The sequence below is a fragment of the Grammomys surdaster genome, unplaced genomic scaffold, assembly GCF_004785775.1.
Source record: "Grammomys surdaster isolate TR1022 unplaced genomic scaffold, NIH_TR_1.0 201, whole genome shotgun sequence".
Classification (NCBI taxonomy): Eukaryota; Metazoa; Chordata; class Mammalia; order Rodentia; family Muridae; genus Grammomys; species Grammomys surdaster.
The window spans coordinates 9158148-9176748 of record NW_021604646.1 but is presented as its reverse complement, the minus strand read 5'-3'; the positions used below and the strand labels follow the sequence as shown (position 1 = coordinate 9176748).

General features: G+C 47.7%; 1 protein-coding gene across 3 annotated transcripts in view; it reads left to right on the top strand.

Annotated features, from left to right (window-relative positions):
- Gnao1 (G protein subunit alpha o1) overlaps window positions 1-18601 on the top strand; it is a 150917-nt gene that overhangs the window by 68868 nt on the left and 63448 nt on the right. For all 3 annotated transcript variants that reach the window (XM_028770429.1, XM_028770428.1, XM_028770427.1), the window contains exon 3: window positions 13779-13920. In XM_028770429.1, the coding sequence (XP_028626262.1) occupies window positions 13779-13920 (142 nt within the window). The remainder of the gene's footprint in view (window positions 1-13778; window positions 13921-18601) is intronic.

Genomic DNA, 18601 nt, shown 5'->3' with positions numbered 1-18601 from the left:
ATACAAGCAAAGCATGCATGCACATGCGTGTATACTCACATACCACACCTATATACACTAGTAAATGGCAAAAAATAATCCAATTACTAATAACTGAAACCTACCTCCACATGTCTAAAACATGTTGGCTTATATAACCAAGTGGCTGAAGCTATACTAGCCTCAGGCATGTCTGGATCCCAGTGTGTGCTGGACTGACTGACCAACAAAGTGTGAAGGGCTCACCCTTGGCACTTAAGCTAGGCGTGAAGTGAGTTCTCAGAGCATGAGGGATGACAGTTCTTTTCCTACTGAGATTCTGTTTCCAAGGGAAGAACAGAAGCTGAGCAAGAAAGAACAACAGACGCCCTCTGAAGCCCTCGCTGGCATTTACAATGCTCGAGATCACTCATGGGTATCTTCCGTGGTGAGTCACCCACTACCACACTCCAGTTAGTTAGGAGTGCAGAAGTTAGAGGCGCCCCATAGGAGCCTTCACACAGACCATCCCATCCCACCTGGTCTCATTCAACCTATTCACTTGTCTAAAAAGCCATTTGATAGTGTGAGTTTATTTTTAAAAAAAAACAAAACCCTTGTCAGTGAGGTCAGCAGGCTTCCACAGGTTCATCCCTCTAGTCTGTGGTGCAGGAGAAACCACCCAGGGCTCCTGAGCAGGGAACACACACTGATGAAGCATATACAGACAGGATGGGAGGGCCAGATGAGCAAAACCTCACCGTCACTTGGGCACTTTCCACGAGACAGGCTGACAGCCTGTGTATCTCCCCAGTGATGCACAATAGCACTGGTTGTAAACATCATGGTTCAAGCACTCTACCCTATCAACAGTTGAAGATTATTCAGGGGATGGTCTGGCTGGGCAAGTGGGAAGCCAAGAATCTTACTTAGGTATAGAGAGTGAAAACGAAGAGTGAATTAGCCTCATTCACAGGCTCGCTCTGTCAGTAAGACATTCCTGTTATGTGAAACGTTGATTACAAAGGGCTCAAATACAGATTGTGTAATTTCACAGTTGAGTTTCAAAGAAGAGTTCTGGGTTTTTCCAGAGCAACACTGTCTGTCTGTCCTGACCCTGAGGTACCCTGCAGAGACCAGGTGTCAGGAGCTGGGAGCAGAATCAGGTTAGGTCACAGCACCAAGAAGGGGGCAACAGAGTTTGGGTCTTGATGGGATTGACAAGCAGGGATACACAGTGGAAGGCAGTCGGCAGACGTCTTCATCCATCCTGCCTCCAAATGTAAAGACTGCCTTCAGAGGGGAGTCAGATGTCTGTGCGATTGCCTCCTTAGACCATGGAGACTGGCATCCATGCCTGTTGAGCTCAGTATTCAGCCACTATCTGTGGTGAGTGAGCAAGACTGGGGCTGTCTCCCCACCATGGAGCGCATAGTGGCATATCAGGCTGAAGGTAGTGTTCCGATAACAGGTATACAGATGAGGACATGGTTATGGAGGAAAATAAGGAAGGGGGAGATGGAGAAATAGTGGGGGCTGAGGAAGTGACCTTTGTGCAGAGCCATGAATACATCACTGTTGCAGAGAGGTTCTTTAGTCCACAAGAACCCCCTTCGAGATTTGCCTGCATGCACCTCCACATTTCCTGAGCTCTCACATCCTCAAAGGCCACACATGGCAAAAACATAGACACAGACATGACCATAGAGTTGGACCAGTGTGAGAAACAGGGCAAACCCAGGAAGTTGTCACGACCAGCTTCCAAGCCAACACTGGGTCTGAGAGACTAGTAGTCCACAGAGGAAGTGAGTCCGAGCCCCTGTGAATTGTCCAAGTTTATGGCAGCTGGTCCATGTCAGAGCCAGGACTAGACCTTAGGTCTCCTGGGTCAGGGAATGAGCTACTGCTGACAATGGAATGTTTGATGCCAGTGACTGGAAGTGGAAGATTGTGAGGAGGCCAGAGGTGTCCTGACAGGAGGCAGAGAAGAGTTCCAGAAAGCTTTGATTTAACACAAGCCAGAGCTCAGGCTCTGGCTAGAGATGCTGGCCTTTGAAGAGTTCTATTTCACCTGGGGTTGTTTTAGTCTGTGACCGTTCTTTAGAACCCCAGTATCTTCTGCCTTCAGGTCCGAGATCTGAGATCTCTACCATGAGACCAAGACCCCAGGTACAGACCAGCAGCTCCAGTAGAAGGATGAAAGAGACTGCCCCTCACCCCATCCCTACCCCACCTGGAGCATGGGGGAAGGGCAGATCTATGTTGTTTCCCAGTGATGGCAGCGGAGGCTCTGCCCTGGAGTCACAACAAGTCCCAGGCTTGTCCCTGGCTCTGTCTGGTGACAACTGGCAGCTGACATCTTTGCTTCTGGCTAGAGTCGCATCTTATTAAAAATGGCATCTTTATAATAGATTTCTGCAAGTCACTGTCAGCAGGACATGTCCCTTGTTTGTGCCAGTCACTCCCCTAGGGGACTGATTTGCCTATTACTATTATTTTAGAACTCCATTCTATAATAGTCTAATATTAGCATGTCGAGCTCTCTATATATAAAACATTAATTACTAAAAGACCTTTTAATTTTTTAAAAATAATTTTTCTCATCCCATACAGATTTACCATTTAGCCAGGAAAGTTTTAATTGGATCTCTCACCTCCTAAAATTGCCCAGGGTCCCATTTGTACTCAGACATCATACAGTCCAGCCTGCAGGATGGGGAACAGAGTCAACCAGCATTCATCCAACTCCATACAAGCTCTGGTGCTTTTGCTTCCCTGGGAGAAGTGTAGCAGTCAGCTCCCCCTGGCAACTAGATCTGAAAGTGACAAGGGGTCACATCTCAGAACAGGCTTCAGTGGAGACCAGTGCAGTTGGATGATAATTCATGGTTCTTTCAGATGATGGACTCCATACAGCCAGTGAAGACTCCAGGGTGACACAAGGCACATGAGGAAGCCTGGACAGGATGGATTGAGTTGCCCATGCTGTATACCCCCTTACATAATGCACCCCAATATTCAGCAGAGGCCCTGAAGTCTGTACCTAGCATCTCACCATGTAAGAAACACTTGTCAGCCCAGCAAGCCAGCTTCTACCTGATATGTCAGCACTCCAGAGGCAGCGGTACAATTGCAAAGTCGCGGTCAGCCCAGGCTACACAGCAAGACCCTGTTTCAAAGGAAAGAGGAGTTTTTTGAAGTGAACATGGTATTCATCGTGAAATGAAGCCACAGTGGGAAGCCATTTTGGGAGCGGCTATGCTTGTGGACATGTGCCAGCCTGTGGCATGGCTCCTCCCTGTGGCAGGATAGTTGGAGGCAGCTATCTTCCTTCTCTTTTGCTCAGCTGTGTGGGTTGGAAACCATAAGTGTTCCAAGAACAGACCTTCAGTCAGAGCTGTGGAAGTCAGGGAAAGAGGAGGAGAGCTGCCGTTTAAAAATGCCCTGCTATTACTGGAGCAGTACCACAGGTGGGAGTCTAGATGGCTTGGGAGGTGCACAGATGAACGTTTATTTTAGTAGGTGACCATGTTTTACATGTAGTTAAAAGCCAACATAAACCTAGCATGTTAGCCATCGGTGATTGGGCCCCACTGCGATCTCTGACCTGCCCCTCCAGTCTTTGTCATTCACTCTATTGCCCCAGCACACAGGGTACCAGCTGGATGTTGTTTGCATTTTCTGTTCTTTGCCTAAAACTTTCCTTTACACATTATATCTCCCTGTTCATTCAAGCCTTTCTTACCTTTACATGTAACTTCCTGGCTCCTAACTCACTCTCACTCCACCTAATACGGGTCACCTGTCCTGTGCGTATTACACTACAATGCTTGCTTGTATGCTTCCTTCTTTTATGTGTTCCTCTCTTAGACTGAATGAATGGTGTAGTCTAGAGGAGTTGAAATCCTGTGGCCCCCAGAAGCTGTTAGCACTCAGCCTTGCGCTTCGCCTGGCATACATTGTACCATAGGGTCTGATGGGCTTCTCTCATTAGTCCTTACTCTTAGTGGTCCCTGAAGCTAGTCCACCCCACTATCCTTGAGGGAACGCAAATGCAATGACACTGTCTATTGAGGGCTGGAGAAATGGTTCATTCAGTAAAGTGCTTGCCACACAAGCATGATGATCCGAGTTCAAATCCCAGATACAGTGGCACATGCCTGTAATCCCAGTGCCAAGGTGATAGAAACAGACAGATCCTTAGCTAGCTAGCCTAGCTAACTTACTCAGTAAGCTCCAGGTTCTGTAAGAGAGTCTACCTCAAAAAAAAAAAACAAGATGGAGAAATATAGAAGACGACATCCCTGTGACCTCTGACCTCTACACACACATGTGTAGCACATGTATGTACATGTACTAACCAAACCCAGTCACAGTAGGGACACTCAACAGGGACAAGACAGATGGGGTCTTAGGTGGAGCAACTCCTTCCTGATAGTGCAGCCCGCCTGCTGTGCCCCTCTCCAAGCTGCTCTGCCGGTTCCTGCCACCCCTCTAAACTTGGGTGCAGTTTATGATGTTCCCCACACTGGGTCAGCTTGCTCTTACACATTCCTCCTGAGAGTCAACAGAGTCCTTCCATAGCGAAGAGCATTTGAGCTAGACTCCAGGGAGCATTCCTGATGAACTGGTCCCACCTGGAGCGTTCAGCATACATCCCTCCAACACCCAGAGACCTCACATCTGCACACACCTCCTGTATCTGGAGTGCTGCTCCCAACCCAGCCAGCTCCAGAGACTGTCAGCACTGCTTCAGGTGGTAGAGTATGAACCCAGGGTATGAACCTTCTGGTTATTCTTTCTCCTTACCCTTATGTTCTGAAATTCCTGTTCATCTTCTACCTCCCACTAGAATAAGGCCGTTGTGAGTGCAGAAACTGTGCCTGTTAGCTTACCCTTGAGTCCTCGATGTTGATATCTTACCTGACACAGAACAGGGACTCAGACTATCCATGAAAGTAACTTAGGGAATGGATTGATGGGCGTGAGTACAGGACACCTTGCTCCCCCAAAGCCCTGGACCTGTCAAGGCAAGAAAGTCTTTCTGTTTTGCAGATTGGTCCATGTTTTTCTCACCTGGGATCTCCCATCATCCTCAGCTCCAGAGCCATCAGAGACCTGTGGCACAACAGAGAGGCCTCTGAGGATTTTGTCCCTGCTCTGTCATACGCCAACTGTGTCCCTATGGGCATGGATTTATCTCTAAGTCACAGTTCCCCACATGTGGCCTTGGAGCAGATCCTTTCTGTGGCCCAGGCAGAGGGCATCATGGTGAAAACATGAACTGTCTTTATAAGGGTTTAGACATCAGTTCAGCAAGTCATGGTGGATTCCCTGTGCCCCCTTTGATTTTCCATTCCCATCGTGGTGACATTTAGCATCTGACCATAGTGTCTCTACAGCTTCATGTTGACTCCTTACACTGCATACAAAGCAGGAGGCCAGGAATATCTGTAGGAGAGGAGCCCTGTGGGAAAGGGGGAGAAAGAAAGCCAGTGGGAAAAGTAGGGAAAGTATTCACAAAGATATTGTTTCAGGACCAGGAAATAAAATGCTTTTTGTCAGAGGCATATCTAAACATTCCCCTTTCATCTTACTGGCCTAAACTAGATCATGTGGCCACTCTTAGCTTCAAAAGAGGCAGGGAAATAGCTCTCTGAGCGTTAGGACAATGGCTGTTACGTGGCAGCTCACATAGCTGATTCTTATGTCTGTCCACTACCCTTGCAAGATGCCATTTTTTACACTCTTTCCTAAATGTTTTCATCGTCAGTCTTATTTTGACGTCTAGTCTGAGTCCCCAAAAGGCAGGGCACTGGCCGCATGGGCCTGACAATGCAGTAGGGCCTCATATCAAGCCAAGCCCAAACAAATCAGATCAGGAGACCCCTGCAGACACCGCTTTACCCTGCTAACCTTGTCTCATCAACACGGGCACGGTGATGAACATAGAGTATCTGATTCCCATTGAAAAATGTATTGCAGGTCAGTGAGGTGACTTGGGGTAAAGGGACGTGCTGCACAGACCTGGAGGCCTCAGTCAATCCCTAGCACCCATAAGGGTGGAAGGAAAGACTGACTCCCTAAAGTTGTTATGACCTCTGCATGTGTGTTATGATGAATGTACCCCCCCACATGTGCCAATAATAATAATAATGAATCATCTCTTTTAAAACTTAAACAATGACAGCACATGCACATTTTGAGAATGAAGCAGACAAAAAGAAGACAATAACAAATCACTGACCGCTACCACCAAAAGTGATGACTGCTCCGTTCTGTTGCTCCAGCCTATCCATCCTCCTCCCTCTCCACGGCTTCCATGCATGCTCCCACAACACACACCTCGAGTTTAATGTGGCTGCACAGGACACCCAGTGCACCATACCTAGTCGTGTTTTTATCTTAGTGTTTTAATGGGTTCTGTGGAGTCCCTATGTGCTAGCGGCTTCCTGCTCACTGTTTGCTTACACTTGTGATCTATGAGGCCAGGATTGTCACTGGCCACCTAAGAGGTTCATGGCTCCAGAGTTACAATCACACCGTTGATTGGCTCAGTCCTGCCAATGGTGACTGGAACCTATTATCATGTATTACCGAAGCAAAACAGTTCCCAGAGAAATGTCTGATGAGGTTGCGTTCCTGCTCAGACACTCCTGAGTATCACTGAGTATCATTATGATGGCTCAACCCATACGTTCTCCCAAGATGTCCATTTTCTCCACTCCAGCTATCCCCATCTCCAGCTGGAGTTTGTCGGCATTTTCTTGTCTTCTCCCTGGTGGGTGGAGATCCTCCAGGGCTCATCTCTGTGAGTTATTTCTCTCATGACTGTGACCGAATAGCAGACAAAAGACAATTTTAAAGGGGGAAGGTTTGGTTTATGCTACTTCCTTGAGAGCAGCACAGTTTATCCGGGTGAGGGAGGCGTGGCTGGGGCGGTGCCTTGGTCCTCAGCGGCCAATCTGGAAGCGGAGACAAAGGAACCGTGATGCTCTGCCGGTGCTCATCTGCTTTCCTTTCTAGTTAGTACAGGACCCAGCTCATGAGACGTTATCCCCTCGGCTAACATGTCAGGCGATGCCCTCACAGATACACTCAAAGGTGCACCTCATAGAAGCCCTCCTCTTAGGACATCTTTTTCCTCTGGAGGACAGTAACAAGACAGCCTCTGTGTACCAAATGTACCAGCAGTCACTTCGGCTATTGCTCTCCTGCCCGTGCAGCCGTTCTGGGCCCTGAACACAACACAATGAGAACAGTTGACAGCCAGCAGTTATGGGAAGTCACCCCATCACACAGCTAGTGCCTGGCACCACCACCCCCACCCCGGTCTAAATCATTCAAGCTTGTAGCAGAGGATGGTGAGGTAGGGAAAACTCCATTATTGGAGTTGGCTCCCCGCAGCTTTTGGTCAGGTGCTCACAACCCTCCACAAATGGAGGAAAAACCTGTGCTGGTACATTTGTCACAGTCTCAAAAGGAGCCTGTGATTTAAGAAAGGCTCCCAGGCCAGATGAGTGTGTGAGGTCCCTTCCTGCTCCCAAGCCTGTGGTTCTGTGACCATATAAGGTGTCTGTGCCCAGCAGTCTTCCTGCAGCTAAAAGCAGCCCCGCCCTAGAAAAGGGGCTGAAAGCAAGGAGTGCCAGGTCTGGACCTTCCACAGAATCCCCACGGCAGCAAAAAGAGTCAGAGGAGGGGGGAAAGAGCCCGTCATTGACTGCCTCTTCCTGGAAATTAGTCACCTGCTGTGGTCAGCCCCTGTCACCCTCCTCTTCCCCAAGATCACCCACTTAGTAGTGCTGTGAGTAGCCGGGTGCAGCTGGCAGCTTTTGTCCATAGTTGAATACTCTGGCTGCAGTCACCCTTGTCTGGTCAAACTCCTCCTTCCCCTGGCTCTTCTGGCTTGGTGACCCAGAACAGCCCCTCAGAGTCCTGGGTTTTAGGTGGACACGGTGAAAAATAACTTGACCTCCATTTCATACCCTGGCTCTGCAGTTATATATATATAAAAAATCCCACCCAACGCACACAAGCAGACTAGCCTGTGAGCTCCTTGGTGGGACGTATCTTGTACATCTGAGTGCACGCAGCTCAAGGAGTGATGTTTCTCCCCTCGACATCTCTGCGCCAGGAACTCTGGGAAGGAGAGGACCAGTGGGTGAAACAAGATATCAACAGCCAGGGTAGAAAAGAGTCAAGAAGCAAATATGACGAGAGTTGATCTCAAAGTATTGTTATCGAATATGGGACATTTTAAGTATGACTTGGAGGAGTGGCTGGAGCTCAGGTCTCATTAGATTGTGCAAAAAATAAGGACTGCTGTGGTTTGTATCAGTCAGAGGTTTCAGGATAGCTTTTGCTTCAGCCATGGGTGGGTTTAAGGGACTCACATGACATCACTGAGACTTGATTCTGTGCATTCACTCAGCAGTTCCATCAAAGGCTTCTGTGTTACATCAGACTATTGGCTGTTGCCACAAGCCTCATGGAGCCTTTCTTCAGCTTTCCAAAACCTAATCTTGCTACCTCCAGGACCCAGGCCTGAGCTATCCCATGTGACTGAACTCCCCTGGGGTATACCCCTGAGGACTCTCAGGAGCCCGGTTTCCTTACCCAGGCCCTCAGAACATTAGAGAGGCATTGCAGTCATGTGCACACACACACACACACACACACACACACCATGTATATGTGCACTCACTGGGACCTCTGGAGCCTGGAGGTGAGGGCCTGGGGTTGAGAAAGCAGCCCTGCCTCTCACCCTCTGCCCATAGGTCACAAACAGGACCTGAGATGCCAGTCACCAGCAGTATGACCTCCAGGAAGTGGCCTAACCTTGTCTGTAGAGAGGAGCTGGTGATTTTTATCAAGCCTGGGGCTGCTTGGAAGATTAAAAGCAATGTAGCAGGTGAAACATTTAGCATTGAGTGGCAACCCTCGCACTCAGGCCACCTCGAAACTGCACCAGGTGCACCAACTGCACCTGGTGACAGAAACTGCACCAGGAGGTTGACTTTAGAATGAGACCACGACTCCTACTGGCCACTATTTGGAGTGTCTTCCCTGTAGTCTCTCTTTTTCCCTTGGGTTTTTGGTTTTGTATTTTGGAAACAGGGTCTCTTGTGGTCCAGGCTGGCCTTGAATCTCTGATCCTCCTGCCTCCATCAGTCTGGCTTGCTCAGCCACACCCATCTTATTTCTCAGAACGGCTTGCTAATGAGGAAACAAGACTGCTCAGGGAAGGCATTTACCAGGGATGACACAGTTAGACCCTCACAGCAGAGGCAGTATAGGAGCAACTGGCTGTCACTGGAGTGATGTGAGGAGAGAGAAGATAAAGGGACCTCATTTAATATTCACAAAGATCTCAGCCTGAACTCTGAAAGAGGAAGAAGTGGAGGATGGCATGAGAAGGACAAGCCTTGCACTGCTGTCTTGTGTGGACCATATATTCTTGTGCTATGTGGGACTTAGGACTCTTTGCTTGGGGATGCTGTAAAACCTTACCCCTGGAAGCCCAGTTTAAGCCAATATTTGCCAATTCGACAAGTTACAGGACTTCTACTCATGATTTTGAACCCTTGATCCAAATTGCATCATTTCTATGTTTTTCTTTTGGGCCACGCCAGAAACCAGGCTGAATCTGAGAGGCAGTAATCTGTGTGTTCTGGGGATAGAACAGATGTGGTCAGAAGGACTGTCAGCTTAGACATGGGTTCTGGCCTCAGCTGATCTGCTACGAGAGACTGGGTCAATGGCTTAAGCTCCTAGCCTCAGTCTCTTTTGTTATATGGATGTAATGAAAACCTAGTGTTCCTACCTCAGGAGGTGAGTGTGGGAAAAGATGGTGCCAACCCCATGGGAAAAGGAATCCCTTGGCCAACCATGGATCGAAAGAAAAGTTGTCTCATTCTTTTCCCCATCCAACTTCTTTGCCAGAGAAATTTTTATGTAACCCCAGGTGTGTGTATACATAGTATAGGTAAACAAATCAAGCATTTAATAGTAATAAAATGCTTTAGAGGTTTATTTTAAAACAACTCTGTGGTATACATATATTCTTACCATTAATTAAAGGGTAAAACAAATTTGGATATTAATGAGATAGATGTGCTTGTTAATCTTTATTCATACAGAATTAGATCTTGGCTGTATCTGACACTGCAGGAGTCTGTCCTCATTGTTCGATAGTTTGATTTCACAATTGTCAGTGTTGAGAACGCTGCTTCACGTAATATAAATGTATAGCAGTATATGTAACATATATGTGGTTTTAATGTGTAACACCAAAGACATCTCAGGTTCATTATGTATTTAATTTTCAATTAATTCTTAGCCACTACTTCTTCAGAAACCTTTTCCTATTATCCAATTTGTCATAACCCTACATTCAGTTATAGGATCTTATGGGATCACAGCCCACATTCAAGAAGCTGGGGTCTGGAGAACATCCCCAGATGAGTGGTAGGTCCAGGGGTCAGAAGTGAAGTCCTGGTATCTGCCCTTGCTTCTGGGGAAGCACATCACACTGAAAGCCAGCAGATCTCACCTGCACCTCTCAGGTCAGCACAGTGCTAGCCTCCTGAGGGACCTGCTTATGGAGCCTGAGTGCCCGCTGCCTTCTCTACAGTTGTTAGTGTTTGTTCTTAAGTTCCCATGTGTATCTCACACACTTTAATATACTTTTGAGTTATGTGAAATTTTCCCAGATGCATCTTTCTGCATCCACACACCCCATCCTTTGCATTACTGGAACTTTTGCATTATAAGGTGTTTTTAGCTCTTTCTCTTTCTGCCTCCATTTGAATAGTTTTGTTGCTTTGTCTTCAGTTTGGACAATCTTCTGTATATCTGATCTGCCATTAATTTCACCTAGGACAACTTTTAATACAGTTATTTTCTATATCTTCCATTTATCTCTGAATTGTACTCACAATCTCCTTTGATGTCTTGAAATATTATTTTGCAAGACAGTGTTAATTCTGTCATCGGTGTCTCTTCCACCTCTATCTCTGTCAACTGATGCTTCTCATGGTTGTGAGCCACACTTCCTTGCTTGTCTCCAGAGCCAGGATATTTCCACCCTGGAAGGTGGTATCATGTGTATCACTGCTGAGTATCTAGATTTTGCCATCCCCATCTAAAACTTGTTGTCTTTCTTCTGTTATTCTTTGGGATAGTTAAGTTAGTTATGGGCAGGTGGATTTCTTAGACTTTCTTTCTGACAGTGTCAGGAGGCCCTCAGGGAGCCATGAGAACTATCTTGACCTAGTTGCTGTGGCTTCTGGGTTCCTGCTGCGGGCTCCAGCAGTCCCCAGGGACTGCCCTCTGACTTTTCAGAGGTCCATCTCCTGGCTTGGGGAAAGTGCTGGCAAGTGTTCAGCCACCAAGGCCCCTGGAGCACATTCTTTCTCTGGTACACTTCCTTTTGAGCTGTGGAGTCTCCTCTGCTCAGCCAAAGACCCTCAGGAACTCCACAAAGATGCCAAGAACCCTTCCTCAGCATTTTCCTCTCTGCTTCAGCTGCCTTAACCTTCAAGTGCTGATCCTCACCCCTGCGGCCCATGAGCCCCTGTGGTGTCCCTGGCTTCTCCAGCCTGTAGTCCACAGGCCACTGCACAGCCAGTGTCCCCTTGTCCCTTCCACTTATCCAGCTCTATGCAGTGTGCTAGCATTTCCCTGCGGGACTTTCTGGGGGTCACAAACCTGTGGGCTGTTTGACTGTTGCTCCGTCAAGAGGATTTGGCAGGAGCTGGAAAGATGGCTCAGTGGTCAAGCAGAGGACTCGGGTTCCCTTCTCGGCACCCACAACTGCCTGCATCTCCAGTTCCAAGGGATCTGAGCCTGTCTTCTAACCTGTGGGACACGAGATCCATGTGTGGTGCACTTATATGCATGCAGGCAAACACTCACAGAAACAAATCTTGTAAGTTAAAAGGAAGCTTTTGTAAAAACAACAACAACAAACAAACAAACAAAACAAAACAAAAACCAGACTTAGTATCAATCAAACCTACAAGCTGTCCACAGAGTCTTTCTGCTCTGCTTTTAAAGAAACTCAGACTGGGACCCACAGCCAGCACTCTCACTTTGCCACAGAAGTTAATATCTGTCGCTCAACTGATGACTGACTAACTTGATGGTAGCAGGCCCATACAAAGGAATATTACTCATCAATAAAAAAGAATGTATTGATGAGACATGCTATAACATGGGCATATCTTGAAAAGGCATTTTTTCTTGTTTTTTTTTAAGATTTTATTGATCATGCGTACGTGAGTACACTGTCCCTGTCCTCAGACACACCAAATCAAAAGAGGGCATCAGTTCCCATTACAGATGGTTGTGAGCCACCAGGTGGTTGGTGGGAATTGAACTCGGGACCTCTGGAAGAACATTTCAGTGCTCTTAACCGCTGAGCCATCTCTCCAGCCCCTTGAAAAGACAGACTTGTTAAATGACAGGACCAGTCACAAATACACACATACCGTATATTCTTATGTATGTGGACTGGCCACACTATGCACATCTTTAGAAATAGTGTAGATGGGTGGTGGTTTAGTGCTGAAGTGGGGTCTGCAGAGTGACTGGTGATGGGCACAGGGATGCTTTGGGAAGGGCACAAAATGCTCCACAGCTGGAATGCAATTGTGGTTGACCAATTTCTTGAATTTACTAAAGCAATTATTGAGCTATGTGCTTTAGGCAGACTGTGTGGCATATGAATGAATCCCAATAGAGCCACATTCACGATATGTGTCTGTGGTGTTCTTCTAGACAGAAAGGAAGTGATGAAGGCCTGGGCAGGGGCTTTGATGACATAGAAAGAGGGCCCAGCTCTCATGCTCAAGCCTGAGTCTGTTATACGTGGTAATAATTCCTGTTCTGGAAATGTGGCCACCAAAGAGTTCACACAGTCTGTCAAAGCACAAAGAACCTCTGACATTGTCCTTAAAATGTGCTTGTTTTTCATTTATTTCCATTTTAAGACTATTCTTGCCATTTGTGTGTGATTTCCTCTTTCCTGAATCCTTGTCAGCAATGAACATGTACCACACTACCTCCGCTCTGTGATGTGCCCTGTGTGGACTCTGTCAGTTGTTAAGATCCAGCAGAACAGGGTTACCAGCTAAGGAAGAATATGGAAATGCCCTCTGCTGGCTTTTCCTCCAATGGTATATCTTACACATGTGCACAGGCTAGGATGGCTGTTCATTTAACCCACGCATCACCCTGCGTTCATTAAAAGCACTGTGAGTGAGCTGTGGGCGTGGCTGCCATCTCCCCTTGGAGACGTGTCCTCACCTAGCAAGTACATCCATCTGATCCTGGGTTTGATCCACACCAGCAGAAGGGGTGGGGCTTGTTTGAGAGACTGAGATTGTGTCTTTCACTTGCTCGGTTCTTTCAGGGATCTTCAGCAGTACCCTCTGTGTGTACACAAGTCAAGGCTCCGCACTGTTCTTAGGTCACCAGCAGTGAGCATGGGCTGAGCATTTGGTGTCTGCTGCTCCTGCTGCAGGTGCTTTCAAGTGTCTTCAGCCCCCTGTTCCTTTCTCTGTATATAGAATATGAAGATGATATACTGTAGTTACTCAGTAACTCAGGTAAATGGGTTTTCGTTTTGTTTTTTAGATTTTTTTAGTTTTTACAGCACCTATAGAGCAACTCAGTAATCCATCATTTCCACAGGACATGGCTCTTCCGTTCTCCCTCCGTGAACGCAGGGCTCACGCTGGGGCCTCCAAACCCTGTGTTGTCCATGTCAAGTGAGGACACAGCACTCATCACGTGTTATTTTGTGGTTCTTCTTCCAGGATCATCCACGAAGATGGCTTCTCTGGAGAAGACGTGAAGCAGTACAAGCCTGTCGTCTACAGCAACACCATCCAGTCTCTGGCAGCCATTGTCCGGGCCATGGATACTTTGGGCGTGGAGTATGGTGACAAGGAGAGGAAGGTAGGCATAGCGAAGAGAGGTCTCTGTGACCCTGCTACCTCCTCCTGATAATGAGCAGGGGAGGTTGTGTGCTGTGTGCGAGAGAAGGTAGTGACCACCAGCCCAAGCCATTTTACCAATCCCTGACAAATGCAGGGACCTGTGTGACAGGTAAATCTCTCCAGGAAGTCACCAATATAAGCAAAAGCCAAAACATTCCTAGTATGTTCTATAGATGAGAAACGGTGAGAGATGTTTTGAGTCAGCACAACTCTGAGTAAATAACTGACCTCAGACAAAATTGGCTTGATCAGAAAAATATTTGCTGGGTGCCATCTTCCCTACTGAGGAGAGCTGTCTTCACCTTGTAGTAAGGAAGCATCCATTGGAATTGCCTCTCGTTCTTCACACCAATGGGTGTGCTTTCTGCCTCTCCTGGTAGGTGTGAGGCCCTCCTTCCTGCAGAGAGTGGGCATCTGAAACAAGGACTGCTCTCTGATAAATGTATGAAAGCTTTTTATTTGCAAACATTTGCATCCACCACAAGACTAAACTACAAACAGATACTGTGGGAAAGCTCTGTAAAATGAGGACTGTGTGAAGGAGGTGTGAAAACAACCTGAGAATCCTTTCCAAAGCTGGACTTTGCTCCCCACCCCCACCCAGGGAGCAGCTGGAGGACCTGGAGCAGCTGGCCTGCATTGCGGTCTCTGAGTAGGGAGCTTAGTCTCTGGTGACTTGACTGATACACGTTTCCCCGCCTCAGACGAAAGCTATCCTGGCCTTCTCAGGGTCTGACAAATTACCTGTGTCAGATAGCTTTGCATGTAAAATTTAATATGTTATGCACAAATCCTCATTCCACGGGGCAGTCACCTCAGCTCAGAGCCTGGAGTTATGGCTGACACAGGGTCTATACCAGCCTAGGGTGGGCAGCAGGGTCCTGGCAGAGCCCATCCATCTGCTGCTCCCCAGAGGCAGGACAGGGAGCTGGCAGTGTATCTGTCACGGGTTCTTCTCCAGTGGGAGACCAAGCGTACATGGAAGGTGGAAGGGGAGCAAGGGTTCCTCTGCCTCTTCAAGCTTGTTCCAGTCAGTGTTCTCTGTGAAGGAGTAGGCACAAAGGGAACCGTGTTCAGAGAAAGCACCTGTGGGGCAGTGTGGGTGAGTGGTGTACAGTGGCTGGTGAGGACCGCAGGGTCTCCTTCATCTTCATAGGCGTAAAACCGTGGGCATGAACATAGCCTTCATCTGTAGGGCACCTGCTCCCTGCTGAGCCCATCTTTACTGTACCCAGCGCATAGTAGGTCATCAAAAAAGTCTCTTGAATGGAATTATAGTCTTCCTCTCCCCATTCTAAGAGAAGGGGAGTACCTGGAATTTTACCCCCAAGTGGCCATATGTACACAGTCCAGTGTGTACACTGCCTGTGTGTAGCCTTCCGGAAAGTATTGCATCAGTTCAAAGGCTGCTGATTAGGCTTTGAGGAGCTTGGCCAGCCTCTTGAGTAAATGGGATGTACGTGCATGGCCTTTCTGTTACCTGTGGTCAAGGCTGGGTAGGCTTCAAGGACCTGGCTGAGAGCTGGGTTCCGAGCACTGTCAGAAAAAGAATTGAGAGACAGGTAGACCCAGTGAGCAACTAGAAGAGCACTTTATTACAGGGCAGAGGCACATACTCAAGGTGTGAATCAGGCTTCTCAAGAGATCAGACCACCCCATGGAGTGTAGGATAGCTCACCTTATGATGAGATCACCCCATGGAGTGTAGGATAGCTTACCTTATGATGAATAATGGAAGGGAAGATTATTCTTGAATTGAATGGCATGGGGCAGGAGCAGAGAATAGGATGGGATTTTTCCCAGTAAGGTTTTTCCTGTTTTCTGTCTTTATATGTCCTCCGTATGTGACCTGGTGTCACCTGCATAGTACGAACAGGCAACTTTACCAGGCTAATAATACAGAGATGCCATTAAAATGAGGCAAACGACAGTTAGTGGTCCTCTTGATCAGCTGTTAGCCCCAGTGGTCCTGAGTGGTCTTATTTCTTTACCTTTGAGGGTCATACGATATGCAGCTATAGCACAGCTATGCAGCTGCCGTACCCTCTAGCCACCTTGAAGTCTGCCTCTCTTTTCCCTGTGTCTGTCTAGGTGACCTCATTTTCTTGAGACAGTCAAAGGAGGCTTCTTAGGGGAAGGGAAGACTGCAGTACCTGATACCTAGGTATGGTTTGAAAGGTGACCGTGAAGGGGGCGTGGCTGAAGCAGCCAATCAGCCCTGAGTACAGACAGTGGCTGATAGTGACTGAAGGAGAGTTGGCTGACAGGGGAGGAATGTGGTTAGAGTATAGGCACAGGTGAGGCAGTTGGAAGTACAGGTAAGCCAGGTTTGGTGAGCCCTGGATAGTAGCCAGTGAGTGTGGTTTCATCCTGCTGTCAGGAAGTAACCACTGATAGACTGTGCTAGGAAAAAGAGGGGATGTGGTGAGATTTCAGACACTCCCAATGGCAGGCATAGGGTGACCTCATCAAAGAGCGGCCAAAGAGGGAAGTGGTTCTGGAAGCGATGGCAAGAGAGTACGCACGAGATCTGGAGTCAGGTGAGCAGTCTGAAATGAAAGGTGCACAGGGAGGTATAGTGACAAGAGGACCTGATGGCCTTGGTGATGCCTTGACACTGGGCAAAAATAAGAACTGAGAACCAAGCGCTCGCACGACCAGCCTGGAGCAGTGGATCAGCCAGAGGCAGAGAGAGAAAAGGCTGCTGAGTAGTCTGCTTTCAGGATCAAGAGCTTCAGCATGGAGTGATCAGCAAGGAGGTGGACTGAGTCAAAGCATGGGAGCTCCAGGAATTGTTGGCTCCAGGATAGTGGAGGCTTCTGCATCTTATCTTCTCGGATCTGTGTTAAATAATTTACATTGTTATTTAAGGGATACTTTTTAATGTTAACCCTAACAACCACCTTGCAGTGGTTGCTATTGCTGTCGTTTTATTAATGGAAAGGAAGAGAGACAGAGAGAGAGAGAGAGACAGAGAAACAGAGAAAAAGAGAGACAGAGAGACAGAGAAACAGAGGGAGACAGAGATAGACAGGGAGACAGAGATTGAGAGGCAGAAAGCATCAGAGTGCTGTGCCCAGGGTCCTTCTATATAAAGCATGTATGTGTACATAGAGACATGCTTACCTAACAAGACTACAGTCCACAGCAAAGGCTCACGTGAACAGACAGGCTCAGGGCAACCAGGCAAAAGAGCGCCTAAGCCAGGACTGGTGCACACCTGCAGTACAAACATCCCGTCTCCTAGCACTTGGGAAACTGAAGCAGGCCCATAGTAATCTGAAACTACCAAGGGCAACGCAGGGGAGTCCTGTCCAATTTTTTTTTAATCCATAAAAGAATTTGGAAAGGGAACCAGAAAGCAGCCCCCACTGCCTTTCTCCTGCTTTCTTTCCTGTCTTCCTGATGTCTGTCTGACCCACTCCCCTGAGTTTCCACACCACATCCCCTGCATGTGCAGGTCTCCAGAGGATATCTTCTCTACCCCTAGCCTCCAGTCTGCCTTTGCCATTCTCTTCTGTGTTTCCCATGACTCCCCTCCCTCTGCTTCCTTCTCCCCTCTCTGTCTGGCTGTAAGATCCCCCTCTGTACCATCCCCCTTTCTCCATATCTTCATGCTCTCTGTGTCCCTCCACCTCCCCCCATCCCTTTCCCCCCAACGCACCCTTCACCCGTCACTCTGGTACAAATTGTCTTCGACTTTCTAGTTGAGATTTCCCAGCTCCCTTTTGTCTGCCTCAGCCCTGGCTGCCCTGAGCCAGCTGTGGAAGAAAGGACGGGGAGGCTGGACAGTCACAGAGTTTGAAGGCTCACTTTGGCCAAGGAGTGGAAGAGTCATCTTTGACTGATCTCATGTTAGTAAATTTTACCCCCATACATGTGCGTATATGTAAACAGATATAAAATATGTGTTTTGCATATATCCAATATAAACTAATGGAACCATTGACAACAGAAGCCAAACACTTTGAAAGAAATGACAAAGCAAGAGCCTCCAGGGTGAGGTCTCTTTCTGCCACCCTAGCTCTCTACTAGTCAGAGAAGCCAGAGCCTCTTCCCAAGGTGGCCATAAACTTCTCTGTCTGTGTGAGGGATTCTTACAAAGAAATTCTCTGAACTACCATGTCTGATAGTATGTGGCTCCTGGGACCTTCATTCTGTGACAAAAGAACACCAACAGGTGCTGCTGAGTTTGCCTCTCAGTCACACGTACGTAAGACCTCACTCTTTTTGTCCAGCCCTATTTCTACACAGCTGTACATCTTCACTGAGCCCAGACATAGAAAGATACACTTTCTGCACCGCACCTCTCAGTCTTTGCTTCTGAACACTCCCTCGTCACTAAAACTTTGGTTGGATCCATTCTGTTTTCTTGTTCATCTGGCTTTGTGGTGGGGCATTGTCTGTGACTCTAGTGATGGAGGAGAGGTGCTGCCCCCCCTGCCCCCCCCACCTCCACCTACTCGGGAAAAAAGATGCCTCAAACAAGTGGACGTGATGTCATTTTCTTCTTTAAAAACATATCTGTACATATGTTGGTTTTCTTAATTGTATTACCAGAGAACAGAATGCGCATCTAATATAATGCCTGACACTAGAAACAATAGGCTTTGGACTCAGATGTCAGCTCTACCACCAGC